The sequence below is a fragment of the Medicago sativa genome, chromosome 1, assembly GCF_051527215.1.
Source record: "Medicago sativa cultivar Bolivia chromosome 1, Bolivia_mono, whole genome shotgun sequence".
Lineage (NCBI taxonomy): Eukaryota > Viridiplantae > Streptophyta > Magnoliopsida > Fabales > Fabaceae > Medicago > Medicago sativa.
Genome location: NC_140749.1, coordinates 73678869 through 73698399, shown reverse-complemented (window position 1 = coordinate 73698399; position 19531 = coordinate 73678869). Strand labels below are relative to the sequence as shown.

Sequence of the window (19531 nt, the reverse complement as noted above, 5' to 3'; positions counted from 1 at the left end):
GAGTTTAGTCATCCAAAACCTACAAAAAAAATCGAGTAAAGCCTCATTTGGGCCCCTGATTTTGACTTGGATGAGGGGTTACATTTTACATAGGAGAAGATTACTAGAAGAAATCGAACCATCATCTTCTTTCTCAAAACCAAACATAACATCAACAACAACACCATCATCTTCTTTCTGAAAACCAACAACATCAACTCTCTCATACGTAGGGTTCTTCATTTTCTTCGTTGTGTATGTGATTGTGGTGTTTGTGTTGTTGGTGCTTATTGATTTCCTTTTTTGTTGTAAATTCCAGAGAAAGAAAACCTTTTCAAGAGATTTCTACACCAATCTTTAGTTTGTTGGGTGAAATCTAAGAAAAATGAAAAATATTGGTTTTTGAGATGTGAGATTTAAGAAAAAAAATGAAATTTGTTCAGGCAAGTGATGTTGTGATTTAAGGTGTTTTTTCACGTGGGTGATGATAGATTCTAAGATGCTATTCTCTCTACTTTTATGTGTGCAAAACCCGAGTGATTCTGATCTTGGAATGGAGGAAGAAGATGAAGATTTGAGTTTCTTTTTCTTTTTTCAGAAGTTGAAAGGGGTTTTGTTATCAGTTTCGTCCCTCACCAACATGGACATCCCATGTAAGCATCTGACATGGCAAAACTAAATGACACATCATTAGAGTTAACAGAATTTTAACGTTTTGGACGTGTATGACTAACAGAACAGACATTAGGGGAGTTTTTTGTTTGTTTTTTTGATCCAGGGAAGTGTCTGCTAGCGAGGTACACTTTCAGGGACCCAATGAGGGTTTACTCTTAATAAAATCTTATGTAAGATAGATAATTTTCAACAAAGATTAAATGAGCTGGCTTTATTATCTATGAAAAATGGAATAATAAATAAAATCAATTATTATAATTTAATAGACAATTTTGCATCTCAAAAAGTACAAACAATAAAATTTACATAAAATATTAATGTTAAAAAGACCTCACTCTTAAAACCGCTTTAAGCCTCAATATTTGTTGGGATAAAACCGTCATAATTTAAAAAATGATTTTTAAATTATATATCATAATTTTGATGTTAAAAATAATTTTTCATAAGAAAAAAACGTAAACAAAACAATCAGGATGTTTCAATTTACGAACGCAAAGATAAGGTGATCAGGCCGTTACCCCTAATGATTTGGCAATGACAAATAAAGATGAAGAAAATGAGATTTTTCTTTAAAAGGGGTAAATTATTCCCATTCATCAAGGGGAATGTAGAAAAACCATGAAGCATATTAAATTTTGTGTATAAAATTATTTCTGACAGACAATGTATATTTTGCATAGGATTCTCTCTATTTTTTTCTCTTCACCCCTTTTCTTCTTGTCCCATATACTCTGTCAATACTTGCAATATTCTTTGTTAATGTCGGACCTCAATTATATATCATTGGAAGCTTCAACACATCATGGGCCCTCGTTCCTTTTCTAGTGAAGTTTTCCCTTTTTACTTCACACACAAATTATCACAAGGATTGTAATATTTGATCAAAGATGTTGTTGCAATGTTATTTCAACTTCCAAACTTTATCCAGCCCTCAAGTTTAAGAGTTTGTTTTACTTATATCTAAAGGTTCATCCCATGCTAATAGAATGGTCCCATCCACATGAGATTTTAAAAAATATATCCACAATTGTGATTAGATGAATACTCTTTAAGTATCTAGAAATTTTGTTGGATATTGTTTCTGACCAGGTTAAGATTCATTTCCTCAACGGATTGGATCCTTCCAAACCACTAGCGTATATACAGATCATCGCATGGATTTGCCCTAAATCTACTAGATCATGACCACGAAAGCCAATTTGGACCATTCATTCGAAATTCAATGTTAGCTTTCTTTAATCTGTGCACATGTGTCCCCTGCAGGACAATTGTTCGGATTAGGGTTAGAAAGACCAAAAACCCTAATCCAATAGACTTCATCCAGGTGCACACGTTTCTACCATAAAAATCTTGCATATATTTGACGCGTTTATACTTAGTCGGAGTGTTTGCATGTATATAATCCCTTTTTGGAAGAGAATGAGTTGTAGTTCAAAGATTGGCGACCTCAATGCCTCTGCAACAACCATCGGGTAGATCTAAGATCCCATCATGTCGAATCAGATGCGTATCCATCATTCAATCACTTAATGTCATATTATTCTTTTATATTTAACTATTTTAATATAAATATACCTAGTAAGCTACCAAATAATATTTCTTGTGATTATGTCCAGGATGTCAAGATTTTTTCCTTTGATGATCTCAATTATGCAAAATGACCATATTCTTAAATTTATAAACTTGTTCCTTAAAGAAATATATTAGTATTGTTAATATTTTATTGAGAAGGGAGATCAAATTCATCCTCGATCTCCATATGACCAACTCTTTAACTTATCATTCCAATTTCTAACCATAAAACAAACTTTATATCCCCTTCTACATTATCAATTAACTCAAGAAATTCTGATTATTACAACTGTGATCTAAAATTTTATTTAAAATTTATGATGACTGGTGTAATGCTAAAGTAGTAGGGCACCCTTTTTTTTTTTGAAGTACAAACACGCCCTTAACAATCCACATATCAGATTTAAATGCAAAACAAGAAATACCCATGCTCATACAAAAGATTGGGACAATATTATTATTGTAATAAAAATAAGCTAACAGATATGGTAAGAAGAATACTTTTTTTTATCACTCTTTAAAATATACTATATAGTAAATAATTGCATTGCCTTGGACCGAGGGACATTTGATTTGCTTTCTTGAATACCATAACAACACAAATTAATTGAGAATGCGACACACATCAGGTTTTGCAAGCAGATGGCAAAGCTTGAGCATATGTGCATGCTGTTGTTAATTTGTCTCTAAATTCCACTTTCTACCCCTCACTCTCTAGTTAGTGCTTATGAGCTACTCAAGTGGCTAATGATTCTAATCCAATTTTCTTTTAAAAAAATCCCTTCCTTTTTTTTTTGACAGTCAAAAAAAAAAAAATCCCTTCCAACTAACATGTGAATGGGAAATAACTTATTTTGAACCATAAAAGAATACAAAATTAACACACTTGAGAGTGAACAATCAATTAAGAATAAGCATAATGAATAAGACAAGTACTCTTTTTGGCCTCTCATTATTAAACAATCAACATTGCTTTTAGCCTTATATATATGTCTTCACGTGAAATGTTGAAGAAAAGTTTCCTAGTAAGTTTGTCATATTTAATTAGGTGAATCTAAACATTTACATTTTTTATTGTCAACTAAACCTTACATACATTTTTCTTAAATTTTACAACATATTTTGCAATAAATCTAAACCATTAAATGCATAAATTTAGAACATATTTTGTTTTCTCTATGGTGAGGGGAAATTTGTCCCCACCTTACGAACCATTGATGTTGATTTATAAATAAGAGGTTGGAGAAATCTTATAGAATCACCCGTATATGGTGTTAGGCAAGTCCAACAAAACATGACCCCACAGCAGACCACATTTACAATTCTTTGATTAAATAACTTTTAACTGCTAAAAAGTTTTATGATCCAACATCAAAGATCATGTCTCAATTCCAAGATACTAAACCTTTTGAATCATGATCAATCAAATTATAATGTTGGTAGAGTGTTATATGATCACACTTATATTTTTCTGACAAATACATGATAAAAAAGCAGAAAAGACAAAAGAATTAAGTCAAAGTGTAAAGAGAGAAAGATTTTCCAAAACAGGTTTAGTATGCATATGCATTAACAGTGCCTTATTGTAGGGTAGAATTTATTAATGGTAAGAAGAGATAAGAGTGTAGGAACAGGGAAGTAAAGAAGGCCTGGTACAACTACAACTGCCAAAGGTTCAGGGGTTCCCTGCTTTGCTTGGAGTAGCATTAAAGACAGTACTGTTTCAGATCTTATTTTCCATTCACCAGCACTAACCAAATGAAAAAATATTCATTTTTTTGATGGAAAAAACAAAAAGGAAACAAGCTTTTATAAGAGGAAAGCTGCATTAACTTTTAGTTGGAAGAAAGAAAGAAAGAAAAAGAAAATGAGTTGTGGTTCTGAGCTTCTTACCATGATGTTCATCATCATTATCACACTCTTGGTTCCTTTATCATCATCACAAAGGACTCACATTTTGAGTGTTGGTGCTTTAATCAATGCAGCTGGAAGCTTCCATGTTCATAGTTTACAAGATAACTATTACATGAAGGAACAAGAAAATGAAAAGAAGCAGGTTCAGAAAATCTCAGGTTTAGATGAGAATGAAGAGAAACATGGTTTTATAGTTGAAAAGTTTAGATCTTTACTTGGTTTAAAGAGTTTCCACAAAAGGGTACCTTCTAAATCCAATGGTGATTCTGATTCTGATCAGTTTCACTTTCTCACACCATCACCTTCTCCATCACAAAACATTGAAGCTGAAGTTGAAGCTCCAGTTCCAGCTCCAGCTCCAACACCTTCTCAAGTAATGCACTTTCATCCTCATTCTTATCATCAAAAACATCACTTTCATTGGAATCATCCACCTAGAAAGCTTCATCATGATGATAATGATGATAGAGGCAGAACCAAAAGAATACTAGTAGCTGTTTTTGTTTCTGTAGGAGTTGCTGTATTGGTTATTTCTCTTGGCTTAATCTTATTCTGCAGGAAAAAATTCACAAATCATAAAAAGAAGAAACCAAAAAGAACAATGCCTCTTTGTAGCAATACCAAAGGAAAAACAAAAGGTAAGGTGAGTTTAAATCCAGGATTAGATCTGTTTTATCTTGATGCATTAGGTGAAGATGTTGAACAACATGCTTGTACCATGACAAAGACTAGTGACAATAATGTTGGTAGTTCTTTTACTAAGGAAATTGTTTCTGTTCATGAAGAGGTGGAAATGGAACTAGTAAAAAATGAACATGAATGTGTTGATGGGAATGAGAATGTTAATAATTCTTCTTGTGTTGGTGATAAAATTGTTCATGAAGATTGTGATTCATCAGAAGATGAAAGCTTTCATTCATTTGTTGATTCACAATCAAATACAAGACTTTCTAATGCTTCAGCTGGTAGCCTTAGTGACACACAATCTATATTATTGTCACCTCAAAATTCATTTTCATTATTACCAAACCAATTTCTTAGTTCTCCACAAAATTCAATCTCAAACACAAATGATTCTCACCAACCACCTTATAGTCCAAAACAAAAAGACCAAGAGATTGAAAATGAAACCTTTGTCCAATGTCCACAAACATCCACTTCCTCTCCACCACCTCCACCACCATCCCCTCCGCCGCCGCCGCCACCAACACCACCATTGAAAATGCCACTCTTTACTTTACATTCATTAACAACTTCATCTAGAGTTTCATCTCATTCTCCACTTTCATTGACATCTCATACCTTATCTTCTATAAATTCAGAAACTTCTTCAAGATCAAATCTTAGTCCTGAAAAAGATTCATTTTCTCCCTCTCCATCTAACCCTACAAAATCTCCTCCACCACCACCATGCCCTCCTCCATTTCCAAGAGGAAATAGCAACAAAAATGCAAAAACACCACCTCCTCCACCATATCAATTCCCTCAATCACCACTTGGTAAAGATGGTACACCATTGGCTAAACTCAAACCACTTCATTGGGACAAAGTAAGAGCTGCACCAAATCGTACAATGGTTTGGGACAAATTAAGATCAAGTTCATTTGAGTAAGTCCAACTTAATTATAAGTATTTATTTATGAGTTCTTCACTTGTATTTATTTTTCACTGTTTTTAAGCATATCATGAATTTTGATCAGGTTGGATGAGGAAATGATTGAGTCACTTTTTGGCTATAATTTACAAAATTCAATTAACAATGATGAAAGTAAGAGTAAAACACCATCACCAAGCAAGCATGTACTTGATCCAAAAAGGTTGCAGAACATAACAATACTCTCAAAAGCTCTGAATGTGACAGCTGAACAAGTATGTGATGCACTAATGCAAGGTAAAAGTACTATTTAATTAATAACACTTGTCACATATTTAATTTATTGACAATAAGCACTTGTCACACATAAAAATTAAGTCTCATCTACGTGGTAAAATTATTATTTAATAACATGTTCCAAACTCCAAAGTTCAATTTGTCATAAACATGCTGCAAATAAAAACATTAGTCCCATACTATGAATTATTATTAATGTAATGATAATAATATACATTACTGTTACAAGGTAAAATTGAACAATGATTTTGGTTTATAGAACTGTAGAAGCATGTAGTTTTTAATTTTTATACCATATTTTGAGGACAATTTACGGTCAAGTCAACATTGTCAAAGATGTAATTAAATTGTTTTGAAAAGCAGGGAAGGGATTGTCTTTGCAACAATTAGAGGCATTGGTGAAAATGGTACCTACCAAGGAAGAAGAGGGTAAGCTCTTCAATTATAAAGGCAACATCAATGAATTGGGGTCCGCCGAAAAGTTTGTGAGGGCAGTACTTTGTGTACCATTTGCCTTTCAAAGAGTAGAAACAATGCTTTATAAAGAGACTTTTGATGATGAAGTTGTTCACCTAAGGAACTCATTTTCAATGCTAGAGGTAAGTGACCATGTATCCAAAATTTAATATTTAACCATATGATTTTGTCCTATTGCAAACAAAATATCAGCATCAATTTAGTCAATTTCAAAAAAGTAAAATTAATTTGCCTCTGAAATTGTGGTCCTAAAGTAGGACAGTTTGGTTATTGGAATCAACAAAAAATAAAAATGGTTATTGATCATTGATGACATTGATCTATATAACAACGATACACCGAATTGAAGGTGTGTTCAGTGTCCGACACATGTTAGTATTAACGCTGACATGACACCAATACATGTTGTTACATTTAATTACTTATATTTTCTCTTATCGAAGGTGTGTATTTGTGTCTCTGTCGAAGCCTCATAGATCATCCTGAATTTCACTAGTTTAAGATGTTAAATTGGTGGTCTATTTATTTAACATGGACATGCATTACTATATTTTCAAACATTAAAACTAGAATTACTAACTTAGTGAAGCTAGCATATACTTACCTACATTGAGACCTGTAACAATCTGAGAAAGTAAAATATTTAAATGTCAACACGTGTATCTGTGTCGGACACGCTTTTAATCTAAAGTGTCAGTGTTACATGGCTTAAACATTCTCACACAAACCTTGTTTTAATGTCCTATATATACCAGGAGGCATGCAAGGAGCTAAGATCAAGCAGACTCTTCTTGAAACTTCTAGAAGCAGTACTCAAAACAGGAAATCGCATGAACGTTGGAACGATAAGGGGAGGTGCAAGAGCATTCAAACTCGATGCTCTACTAAAGCTTGCAGACGTTAAAGGAACCGATGGCAAAACAACCTTACTCCACTTTGTTGTTCAAGAGATTGTTCGTTCAGAAGGAATAAGAGTTTCAGATAGCATAATGGGAAAAATAAGCCAAAAAAGTAATAAAAACAGAACAGAAGAAGAAAAAGAAGAAGATTACAGAAAAATGGGACTAGAATTAGTGTCTGGTCTCAGCACTGAATTGTACAATGTTAAAAAGACAGCAACAATTGACTTAGATGTTCTTGCTAGTTCTGTTTCAAATCTATACGATGGAATGGTTAGGCTGAAACAACTAGTGGAAAATGAGTTGCATGAAGATGAAATGAGTCATAATTTTGTGATGTCTATGAAGTTGTTCTTGCAATATGTGGATGGAAATTTGAAGGAGTTAAGAGGAGATGAAGATAGAGTGATAGCACGTGTTAAAGAAATCACAGAATATTTTCATGGGGATGTTAGTAAAGAGGATAATCCACTTAGGATTTTTGTTATTGTGAGAGATTTTATGGGAATGTTGGATAATGTTTGTAAAGAGCTTAGAAGGTCTAAAACTCCACGTACCCCAAACCCTCTTGCTCCTTTCAGATAGATTAGAATTAGACTTTACTTACACTTAATTTCATGTGTGTGTTCGTAGGAATTAATTGAAATTTTCAAACAACTTGAGTGTAACTTTAATTTCATTTTATGGAGTTTTGGTATATATATGTGGACTTCATATTCTTTTACCTTTATTTTATGGTGCTAGTACTTAATTTTGTCAAAGGGTATAGTATCTATCTAAATAGTTGCAATGCTTGTATAGGTAAGCTTCTCTCATCACTTATGTGACCCTGCATGTCGGCTTTATACCCTAGTAAATGAATTATTGTTTCATAAAAGACAAGTAAATGAGTCATTGTTGAACTATAAATAGTATGTTTTTTGGATTTGTTGGGTTGAAAGATGAGGTGAAATTGAAAAGGTCAAAATAGCAATGTGTACAAGTAAAATCCATTTAAAGAACACCAAACGGGGTTGGAGAGGTGTCTGACCTCATGACCATATGTGTTCACTGATTGGTAGATTCTGACTTTGTCATTGTCTAGCCCGTATTTGGGTTGGCTTTAATATTACATGCAACACCTTTTATTACGCTAAACTAGTTACAAACCCGTGCTTCGCACGGGGTGGATTGCTTTTTTCGGTTAATTTTGTTGGCAAACACATATTTGTTAATACGCTTAAAAGTAAACTGATTCCAAATATAGATATTACATGCATATAAATATAATAAACCATGATCCATAATATATCAAATCCTAGATAGGTCTACCATAAACCATGATCCACCCCCTACTTTCATTATGTAATATTTTGTTCTCATGAATGATTGCTTATAATGTTTATGCTTTTGGGAAAAATATTATATTGGATGGATAGACTGCGAAATAACAGATATTTATAGACTATAATAGATGAAGACGACTTATCACGAGTAATAAATGGAAAAGTGGGAAACTATCAACCATGGTAACATAAAATTGTCTAAGTCATCTAACTTTAAATTGTAACCGAAATAACAAAATATTGCTTATGCAGCATGCATTCATGAGATTATAGCTAAAACAACTTCATAATCGGAAAATTTCATTTACAAAAAACTTGCTAGTGGATGCGTACATGCTCAACCCACATCTTTGTTGGTGGATTCTCCAAGTCAAAAATCAATTTGTCATCTTTTTTCAAACCCCTATCGATGACAAATTTATGCCATTCACCACACATAGACTTTTCAGCATTCCTTCTTCCGGCAGTCCTTATTTTACATTTGTAAATCTTGTGTGTTTCGACATCTTCGAGTTTCATGCGAAGATACTTTCTTTTCAATATGCTCTTTGAGATGTGATTAGGGAAATGCTACAGAATATAATAGAAAAATTATAAAATTTAACATCATGCATAATTTTTCTAAGAACACAACCTATTCTAACTTTGAGAATATGATTTGATTTGCAATATGTTATACCTAATGACCCAATTGAATTCAGAAATAGATGCCAGCAATTATTCCAAATACTAAAAGTATGAAATCATATTCCAAAATAAAATAGATATAGATTTTTAAGACGGGAATGACTGAAGCAAAAACAGTAATTGTGTTAGACCTTTAGCACCACCCAAAACTCAATCACCAAAATAATGAATTTGTTCTCAACTATAATAGCAGAAACCAAAACAACATGTGTTAGAGCTTTAGCATAAACCAAAATTCAACAATCTTAATATACAGGATATAAGTCTAGTTATCTTGGTGCACATTTTGTTCGTCATCTCTATATTTTAATCATACACACATTTTTGCACAAAAGAGATTGAAACAAATTAAGTGGAGCTTAATTTCCCTATAACTTGATTTGCTAACCCTTGGAACGTGTACTGAAGCATTTTAAAATGATTAGAATTAGAGCCTTTTTCATAGTACAGGACTCCTTATGAGAAGAAAAGCGTCCAATATTTTATGAACAGTATGCCAAGTTTTATGTTGTCAATTTTAAATTGCTTCTAGATCATGCAAGTGTATTCTAGTTCATGTCACGACTACATATCATAGCTCCACAACTCAATGTCTCGTGTTTTCATTATGTTGTGTCACGAGAGGATTCCAAGGGACCACCCACATTAGATAAGAGCAACCAGACAAATGAGATAGACACACAGTTATCTAAAACCTTAAGACGATGGGTTTAATCGCACTTATAAAGTGTTCAACCTACACTTTTTAAACCGATGTAGGACTTCTAACTCACACTTGATATACAATTGATTAACTTATATTAACCAATTAAAAGATTTTTTGTGTTGAGAAAACCCTATTAAAAGGTTAGCAAGCCTATTCCAAAGTTGTGATTATATGTGATAATTCATTACTACTAACATTTAAAAAATAAATAAGATCAACTCAATGATTGTTGAGAAGGACTGAAACTAATAAACAACAATTGAAGTGGAACATAACAAATCCATTTATAGAACTAAACGCCAATCAGACACACAGATGAGATCTACCAATTACCAAAGAATCCAAGTCCAATCAAATTCTCCTAGAATACAATCAAACATTACAAATCAAAGGGTAAACAAAGCCTTACATGAATATAATGTAATGCCATTTGACGTCAAAATTTACATATTTCTTGGCATACATTATCATCTTTAGTTCGAAGTAGTGTATCCTATAATTCTCAGATTTTTCATCATCATCGTTTTCCATGCTATCACCTTTGGAAGAGTCATTGTATTGTTCTTGAGGCATCCATAAACCTCCAAGAACTACAACAGAGTGATCAGTACCACTTGCAGCTGGAACTCTCCGCGTATGAAGTCGGTATTTCTGCAATAATAATCAAGAATCATATGTCAAACATTCAGTTCAAACTTGAACCAAAGCATGATGTAAAATTCATTAAAATGATCCTTACTTATCGATATTTTCCTTCACAATAAGAGAAACTGTGAAATTGGAGTTTTGCTATTTAGTGTGTTTTAAAAACGTACAAACAGAACCTTGAAAATACAAAAGATAAACAGAGTTTTTTTCCTCTCATCACAATGATATTGGCAAAAACAAAGTTATAATGTAAACTTTCCCATTCTTCTTTTCAACTTGAACAATGGTGACGTTTCGCTTCGGATCACGCAACATTATGTAGTCGTCAAGGGCCACACCATACTCTTTAGCAAAACACGTTGGAAGCCTTGCCTTGTCCTAGCAAATTAGCAAATAATGTCACACTTCTTGTCTGCATTAGCAGTGAAAATATAGTTTGGAATAAAAAGAAGAATGAGCAATGAGTGATAAATTGGATTACTGCCTTGGTATCCAGCATACAAAGCAAAGCTATGAAACTGTTATAAGGCCAACTTTTGATAAATTTAAACCGATGGTGTCTATACAAAGTGTTTACCTATAAGCAGGCGATGAAACTATATGTAAAAATAACCCTAGAGCATACTAAAAAGAAACTACATTGTAACAAAATTGCAACCAAATGTCCACTGGATGAAATATATGGATTACTTAGGTGTGAAGAAATCAATGACACACACATATAAACAAAGCGGTTATCAGTTCTACATGTCACGCCAAACATATATATGACACACATAATTGCTTCATTGAAAATTACATGAAAACTTCACATTCATATATGCTTGATCAAAACAAAGAATGTTCAAGTATAGACATTTTACCAATGCGATTTCAAATTCAACCATAAACCTGATGTTAGATAAAAAGGATTGAGGTTCTCAGTGGCAAAACATATTAACTTACAGATGTGAATTCATATTCAACCATATATGTCTTCAAATTCCAGATGTCCTTTCCAACAAAAGCAATATCATCACCAATATGCTGAGATGGTGGAAACACAAAGAGCATAGACAGATGAGTGCATAATGTGAAAATATACAAAAATTGGATATTCTGCACACAACAATAAAAGAAGACTATTTTTAGGGAACAAAACAATGAATCTTGTGTTTAACTCTAAATAAAAGAACCAGCATATTGTAAACGGAATGAGCTGGTAAAATGAAGTTATATAGTATTGTAAAAAAACACCATTAAAATCATTAAAGAGACACACCTAAGATCATCTACAAAGAAACAAAATGCAACGAAATAAACCAAAAAATAATAGAAGCTAACCTGGATATGTAAGTTGCCCTCATAACACAACCCACTCATATAATCTCGCAACCTGCAAAAATGATGTAAAGAAATCTGGAAAATGAAGGAAGATAGCGAAAGCAAGACATTTTACAACCACATCTAAACTCATAAATATCACCTTTGAAATTTTACCATAGTTTCAATTTCTTCAGGTCATAATGTAGAGTACACATCAGCAACAAAGGAAGATTACACATGAACAATCAGACCTATTTGACTTGACAATAACTTCATGATTATTTTCACTCATGGCCTTCAAATGAGATTTGTTTCCCTTGATTCTTAATCCCTGAAAATTTGCAAGAGATCACTATTTAATGTAATAATAGACATTATAATTATTATATAAAAGATCTCCCTTCAATACAAACCTGAGTTTTTTTCTTGGTGTAAGGCACTGCACTGTTACCTGCAAAATACATAACCACTGAATTTCAAACTTTGTTCAATGGCATTTTTATGCAATAGCATTCCTACCTAAATACATAGGTGTATATCTATCTACTTTACAAATACAACAACAACAACAACAACAACCAAGCCTTATCCCACTAAGTGGGGTCGGCTACATGTCATAGAGATTCGACAAAGTCTTACGTTGGCTGTCGAGGCCTAACACTTTATGTTTAAAAATATATACAAATAATACTATATATTTTTAAACACAAAGTGTTTTATTTTTCAGATTTTCAGTGTTAAATTTTCCCTCAAATTTGACAGAAAATGCCTTTTATGCACATAATACATAGCTTTCAGCAGTCTAACTCACATTCAAAACTGTCCCATGGTTGCACTTATTTAGTGGGATTGAAAGTGGAACAGCTGCATCTGAACTCGCATAGCTGGTCATACTAACTATGGCCTCTCTTTATAATGCTTCGGTTTCAGTTACTTCTTGCGCTTCAACGACATTGTGAATTTCGCCATAATCAGCTCCAAGGCATTTCAATATCATAAAACTCACAATCATGAAAAGTCCTTCAAAATGAAAAAGGTAAAAGTCACATAGATATAAAAAAAATGTAACGTAGGAAACAAAGTTTTCATAAAACAATAATAGTTTATTTTAAGGTACCTAATAGAATTATGCAGGAAAAAACACGAGCCATAAAAGAAATTTCAACAAACCATGCATCATTATCATCATCATTTCCCTGTAATCAATTCATAGGAACCATAATGAATATACATTGAAAAAAATATACAATAAGATGATATGAATTATAGCAATAATTACTTAATCTTACATTTTTTGGTGTTGTTAGTATCTTCATTTAAAAACCATAAGAAATTTGGAAAGGTTAATTCACAACAGAGCCAAGTCGTTTATAGCTATCAATAAGGGCATGGTTTGGAATCATATACATTATTAATATTCTGCATAAATGTAAAAGCTAAGCTACTTCTAATTTCTCGAAAAAGATTGCAATTATTCAAATCAAATTTTAAGCATACCACTGAGAACCCTGTATAAAAATTTACCAATTCATCATAAGACCAACTTGTAATACTTCAGTCATATATACCAATTCATAATCTAGCTACAGAATATGGAGAAAGTACTCCAAATATAATTTATAGAGTTTACATTAATTTTTCCACCTAATGCATATAGTTTTACATAAACCAAATGACATGCACACACTGCGGGAAGAGATCCTAGAAGCTCTACCCGGAACAGGACTAAATATCATTTTAAAAGGGGATCAACCATATAAAAGCAGGACCTGTAACATAAAAAATAGTAAAAATTGAGATTGACATTCTAGGCAAGAGAAGTAACCTCAAGCTTATTTGTAGAAATCTCTGATGAAGATGTTATTCCACAGATAACTATCGTCAATAAACTCAACTTATGAGTCCAATTCAAAGCCTTCCATGCTCTCTGATGCTACAAAACAGATTATATAGACTCCATCATCCTAAGATCATACATAATATCTCAGCTGTTTCCAAAGAACATACATAATACTTCAGCTGTTTCCCATTGTTTCAAAATTTCACTAAGTGCAATACTCATTACAATCCCTTATTCCCCCACAAAAATATCGAGACGATAGAATACTACCATGTGAATGTCGAATCTCTTAGATGCAGCATGTAACTGAGGTGCTAAAAATATATCCACCTACAAATGATAATGAACGTGTTAGGTTATATATAACTATGACAGACAAAAATTCAGCGCAAAACTTCAGTTTGGTTAAAAAATCAATGTATAATTACACATTTCCATTTATGAATATCATGAGAACTTACTGTGAATAAAAAATAATAAATAAGTGTAAAATTTCTGAATTATTTACAAAGAATAGTTTCAATAGCAGCTTGTAAGAACCCTCTTTAATAAAGGGCCAACCTTGGTTTCCTTCATAAACCTGAAAAACAAATAAAATCAAAACTTTTTTTCAATGTAAAGCAAAACAATGGAAAAATCAAAACTTTTTTATTCAAAGTATTTGAAGAAAAGAAAACTAACACCAAGAAGCTCCTCAACAGTTTCTCTAACCCTCTTCATACCTACACAATAAAAATCACAGAATTAAATCAAACTCTCCATGGTTAAAAGAGTTTACTTTTTAGGTTGAAATGGTTCAAAAACTTCCCTAGAATGAGTTGTAAACAGGCATGAAAATTTAAACTAACTAATACTTCATCAATTCAAAAGTATCATAATTTTAAGTTGATTTTTTTTTTTAAATTCTATTTAAAAGGTAACTTGCTTTAAACTAAGTAATACTTTAAGGTAATTTCAAAAACTTAAGATTAAAAAGATTAAATTTTTTTGTATTTGAGCATATATTCAAATCAGAATTCATTTTTATAAGAACAAAAGTAACAATAACTGCATTATATTCATAAAGTTAGAAAATCAATCATTTTTGCAGGCAAAACCTGAAAAGATATTGTTGGACTTTGTAAAGCCCCAAGAAAAATCTCAAACCAGAGGTTGTTGAATTGACAGACTCACCGGGAGCAGTAAACTCTGCCACTGAAATGGACGAATCAACAGTATAAGACAAAGCACTACTACAGATAGAACACCCTGCATTGTGTCAAAAATTGCCAAAATGAAAGCATCCCTAAAGCAATCAGAACTAATCCACATCAACAAAAAATGACCATTGATGTTGTCCATACTGATAATGCAAAGGCTTTCTCAGTAGCTGCCAACTTCGGATTGACCTTTTTTACCAAGTAGAGTTGTAAAGAAAGCACATATTTATGGATAACAGTTGTGTTAAAAATGACTTAAGAATTACCTCAGTTGGTTCAGAACAATCTAAAAAGTTTTATTTGAAGCCAAGAGAATCAATTGAATGTCATATATATTGAATAACTTGTAAATCTTCAAGAGGGTGGAACATAAAGTCAGAATTTGGAAGTGATTTACCTCACTGAACATGAATTTTTATATATTAAAACTTAAGTGAGGTTTGCTCAAGAACATGAAATAAAGTCCATACTCCATTGCACATATATTTTCAACCAAAATGAAAACCAAGTAACTTATTCTTTAAAAAATGTAAAATGAAGCAATAAAACAAAAACATGAGCACGCTGTTAAAATTGTTGAAGGGGTTTCTCAGTTTCTTACCACAACCTTGTGCTCAAAGTATAGTCCAGAATTTGAAACAATTAAATTCAACAATAAAACAAATAGCATGATATACCATAATTTGAATCAACAAATGAATTCAACAATTTTTGACTAAATATAATCACACAGATATATAAGATAGAAGAGAGATAAAATACCTAATTGTGTCGAAACTGTCAGTTGCGTTTCAGAGGAAAGAGCATGCACAGCCATAGTTGACAGTCATTAAAATGCAACCAGTCCCATATTGTTCCTCTCATGTTCTACGCAAAAAATATTAAAAACATACGAAACTTAATCTCGTGTTCCTCTCATATGTTGAACGGAATGGAATGATTGTTATTTATAATACTATGATGTACTAATTAGTTGGAAACCATATCATTTTCTTCTCATACTGATTTGGACGTACTGAAACTTCGATAAATGCAGGAAATAACCCTTGAATCAAAATTACAGATTATGATGCTAAGTAGGGATAGAGATTGGGATGAGTTTTAAGAATCTATTTCAGTAAATTATAATTTTCTCTCATATATAGTTATAGGTGTATAACAGAAATAAAATATGAAAGTTTGGCAAAGAAGTTTCAAATGATCTGCAAACCTTAGAGAAAGCCAACCCTTTCAGCTTTTTACACCGACGATCAGCATTGTCCAAAGTGAGGATTTCATCAGGTTTAAAATTTTTGAGAAAATTCACTGTGATATCATCCTCAACATATCCTGAAATTGTCAAATTCACACACATCACAGCAATTACGGGAACTATTTTCCCCTGTGTCTGTTTTCTTTTCAGGCTGAAGCAAAGTTACAGAAAAAGGTTCTTCCAAAAAGAAAGTCTGGAACGGAGATTAACAAACATTTCAATCAGTTGAAACATCGACTGTTAAACTTAAGCGCTTAATTATGTCTGGAAATTCAAACGGTAGAAAATGCCTACTAATTCCAAGTGCTTGGAAGTTGCAAACACAATTGCATTGAAAAATCACACATATCATGATATATCAACAGATGTAAATTAATTACAGTTCCTGATGCATAATTAGTACATCACAGAAAATTACCTTGCATATTGAAAATTTTCACGCAGCTTAAACACTTATTATTTCCTGAAATTCAAACCGCACAAAATGTCTTATATTTCAAAGTTTCATATATAGCACTTCATAAAAGACTATCCATTAGAGATATCCTTCTAATCCAGAACTTGTAAAGGGTGAATCAGAAGTGAATTACCTTCTACAGAATTTGGCAGGAGCAGGGCTGTTGTATTTGGGTCACCTTCATATGGTTTCAGCTATCCGCCTGACCAGCTTACACGGACCATAAAAACGCTTGGCAAGCTTCTGGATCAGATGCCAAAATTAAATACGGCCGCAGCAAGATAAAAAAACTCCAATATAAAGAACAAATAACCATACCTGCAACAACTTGTATTCCAACTTAAGCTTCTGCAAAACAAATTAATTGACAACTTATTGCTTCTAAAGACTTCAATTTTAACCCAAACACTAAAACATCAATTCAAACATACCCCACAACAACTTAACTGCTACTTTCTAAACAATCTGATAACAATAGTTCAAAACTATACAAATTGAGAAATTTTATTTCACATATTGAGACATTACCTCAAACACTTGGTGAGCACCTCTCCCAACCCATTTATTTTTTACATCAATTCACTTTTTACATCAAACAAAAGTCATAACTGATAACTTATAAAGCAAAAATCTAAAATAAATAATTTGTTTAAATAAAATCACATGACTGAGAACATAACAATTACCAGCTTTGAACAATGCATTCCGTTCTTCCTTCTTCTTTCCATCTGCATCAATCTTCTCTTAAAATAAAACCCTTAAAATAATAAGAACAACTTTCTCAAAACATGCAACCAGAATCAATGTTGAATAAAAAAAAGAAAAAACAATTTCACAAATTCATCCCACAAACAGCTTATGGTTTCTAGCTTTTCATCCCAAACAGCACAACAACAATTTCACAAATTGATTTCAATAACAGGACAATAAAATGGGGAAGAAATCATAAAAGAAACAATAAATACAAAATCACTAAACAACAAAACCAGAAACTTCAATTTGGAACCCTAATCACCGTCTGACTGAAATTTTTTTTTCAAAAATCAAAACCTTTAACATGCAATCTCATATCCAAAGCAAGAATAGAACAGAAAACAAAAAAATACAGTTGATCATGATTTTAGATTCATCAGAGATAAGGAAATTACCTTCAATGAAGAAGAACCAATGAGACAGAACTATCTGCAAAAATGAACCAAAATAACAGTAAATTAAACAGAAATCAACAAACAATAAACCAAACCCACAAAATCAAACCCTTAAAATCATAAAAAAAAAAACTTTTTGGAGACATGCATGCAATTAGATTGATGAAATTTGATGGAAAAGAAAGAAGAGAGGGTGAGGCCGTGTTTGAGAAGAGAGAAGGAGAAGAACGCGTTTTTTAGATCACTTTTCCGATCAAAACCAAGATTGCCTCCCTCCCACCGCCGGCGGTACTTCCTCTCTCACCCTTCTTTCTCTCGTCCACCCTTCTTTCTCTGTTCCTGTTTCCTCTCTCTCTTGTCCCCCTTCTTCCTCTCGTTCCCGTTTCTCTCGTCCCCCTTCTTTTGTTTTTTTTCTTTTCACATATATATAGGCAAGAGGAGTCCATTTACTAATTGACGAAAATGCCCTTAATAAGGGCAAAAGGGTAATTTCCACGGACATTGATTTTCATATTTGGTTTAGTAGATGTGAGGGGGCGTGTTATAACTTATAAGACTATGATTTAATAACTCTTATTTTATAAGTCGGTAAATTTCAACTTTTAAAATATATGAACATATTCCCAATCTATTTTGTTGTGTCCACCTTACAAAGTTGAGTTGAAGCTAAACCCTATCATATTCACGAAAGTACTTTAAATACGAAGGAAAATAGTCCTCATTACATAGAAGACATGAACTTGTGATATAAAAACTTAATTGAACCGTCCAATTGATCAAATTTAATCATAACTCAAATTCAAAGTCAATCTAATAATCTCGCTTATTTACACCTTTAAGAATTTAGAAATTTACCCCCTTATTTATGTATAGGACATGTGGAGTGGGATATATCACCATCATCTTATATGTCCTTACAAGGTGTGTGGGGGTCATGACAAGTTCATGTTAGCTCGGCTTTGACCTGAACGCTCCTTCAATTTGGTCTTGACTTAAATGGACCTTAAAGTTTAGTCTTTAGTTGAACCGTTCATCTAGACTCGAGTGTTCTCTAAGCTTGGTCACCTTGATCTTAGAATTATGCTCTTTACCCAACACTTTTTGCTCACTCTCAACTGAAAAGACTAAAATGCCCATGCGTGAATTAACTCACGTTGGTGTTAAATTTGCGTGACTTGAGTTAATTTATGCAGGTGTTATACCCCGCGTGAGTTAACTCACGCTGGTTTTAAACATTTCAAAAGCTATGAAATTGTTTTGCAGATCCGGAAGACGAAGACAAAGCAGAGCAGTAAGTAGCAGTAGCACAGGTGTTAACTCACCCATGATGCCACTTACACATTTCATTTCCACTTTAAATACCCCATGTTTGAACATGAAATGAATTGAAATTTGAGGCGGTGGGATCCACCAAGGGTGAAAGAGGTAATTATTAATTGTTATTATGTCGTTTGTGACATTCCATGTGCACATGGATCATTATAAGTTATAATAGTAAGATTAAGCTAGGATGCAAAACAATTTCACAGCTTTTGGAATGTTTAAAAATAATGTAAT

The 19531-nt window shown here is 32.6% G+C and overlaps 2 protein-coding genes across 16 annotated transcripts; one reads left to right on the top strand and one right to left on the bottom strand.

Moving 5' to 3' along the window:
* The first annotated feature begins 3485 nt into the window (after positions 1–3485).
* LOC146957255 (Actin-binding FH2 (formin homology 2) family protein) lies at positions 3486–8108 on the top strand. Its single transcript, XM_085735176.1, has 4 exons — positions 3486–5748; positions 5841–6031; positions 6395–6630; positions 7264–8108. Exons 1-4 carry the CDS (start codon positions 4094–4096, stop codon positions 7990–7992), a joined length of 2811 nt encoding a protein of 936 aa, XP_085591302.1. The 5' UTR covers positions 3486–4093; the 3' UTR covers positions 7993–8108.
* An 891-nt stretch (positions 8109–8999) lies between these two features.
* LOC146957254 (uncharacterized) lies at positions 9000–18485 on the bottom strand. 15 transcript variants are annotated; one of them, XM_085735075.1, is made up of 20 exons: positions 17975–18382; positions 17513–17583; positions 17145–17174; positions 16960–17069; positions 16788–16832; positions 16328–16446; positions 15880–15984; positions 15092–15166; positions 14600–14640; positions 14427–14498; positions 14189–14248; positions 13904–14011; positions 13196–13274; positions 12890–13098; positions 12492–12529; positions 12239–12409; positions 12097–12148; positions 11719–11871; positions 10865–11151; positions 10385–10776 (listed from the first exon to the last, which is right to left on the bottom strand). In XM_085735075.1, the coding sequence occupies exons 7-14, from the start codon at positions 15932–15934 to the stop codon at positions 12989–12991; spliced, it is 600 nt and encodes a 199-aa protein (XP_085591201.1). In that variant the 5' UTR covers positions 15935–15984; positions 16328–16446; positions 16788–16832; positions 16960–17069; positions 17145–17174; positions 17513–17583; positions 17975–18382; the 3' UTR covers positions 10385–10776; positions 10865–11151; positions 11719–11871; positions 12097–12148; positions 12239–12409; positions 12492–12529; positions 12890–12988. The 15 variants fall into 15 exon arrangements, with proteins under 15 accessions (XP_085591289.1, XP_085591201.1, XP_085591210.1 ...); XM_085735084.1 differs by having other exon boundaries at positions 11719–11799; XM_085735115.1 differs by having other exon boundaries at positions 12253–12409.
* Positions 18486–19531: the final 1046 nt, after the last annotated feature.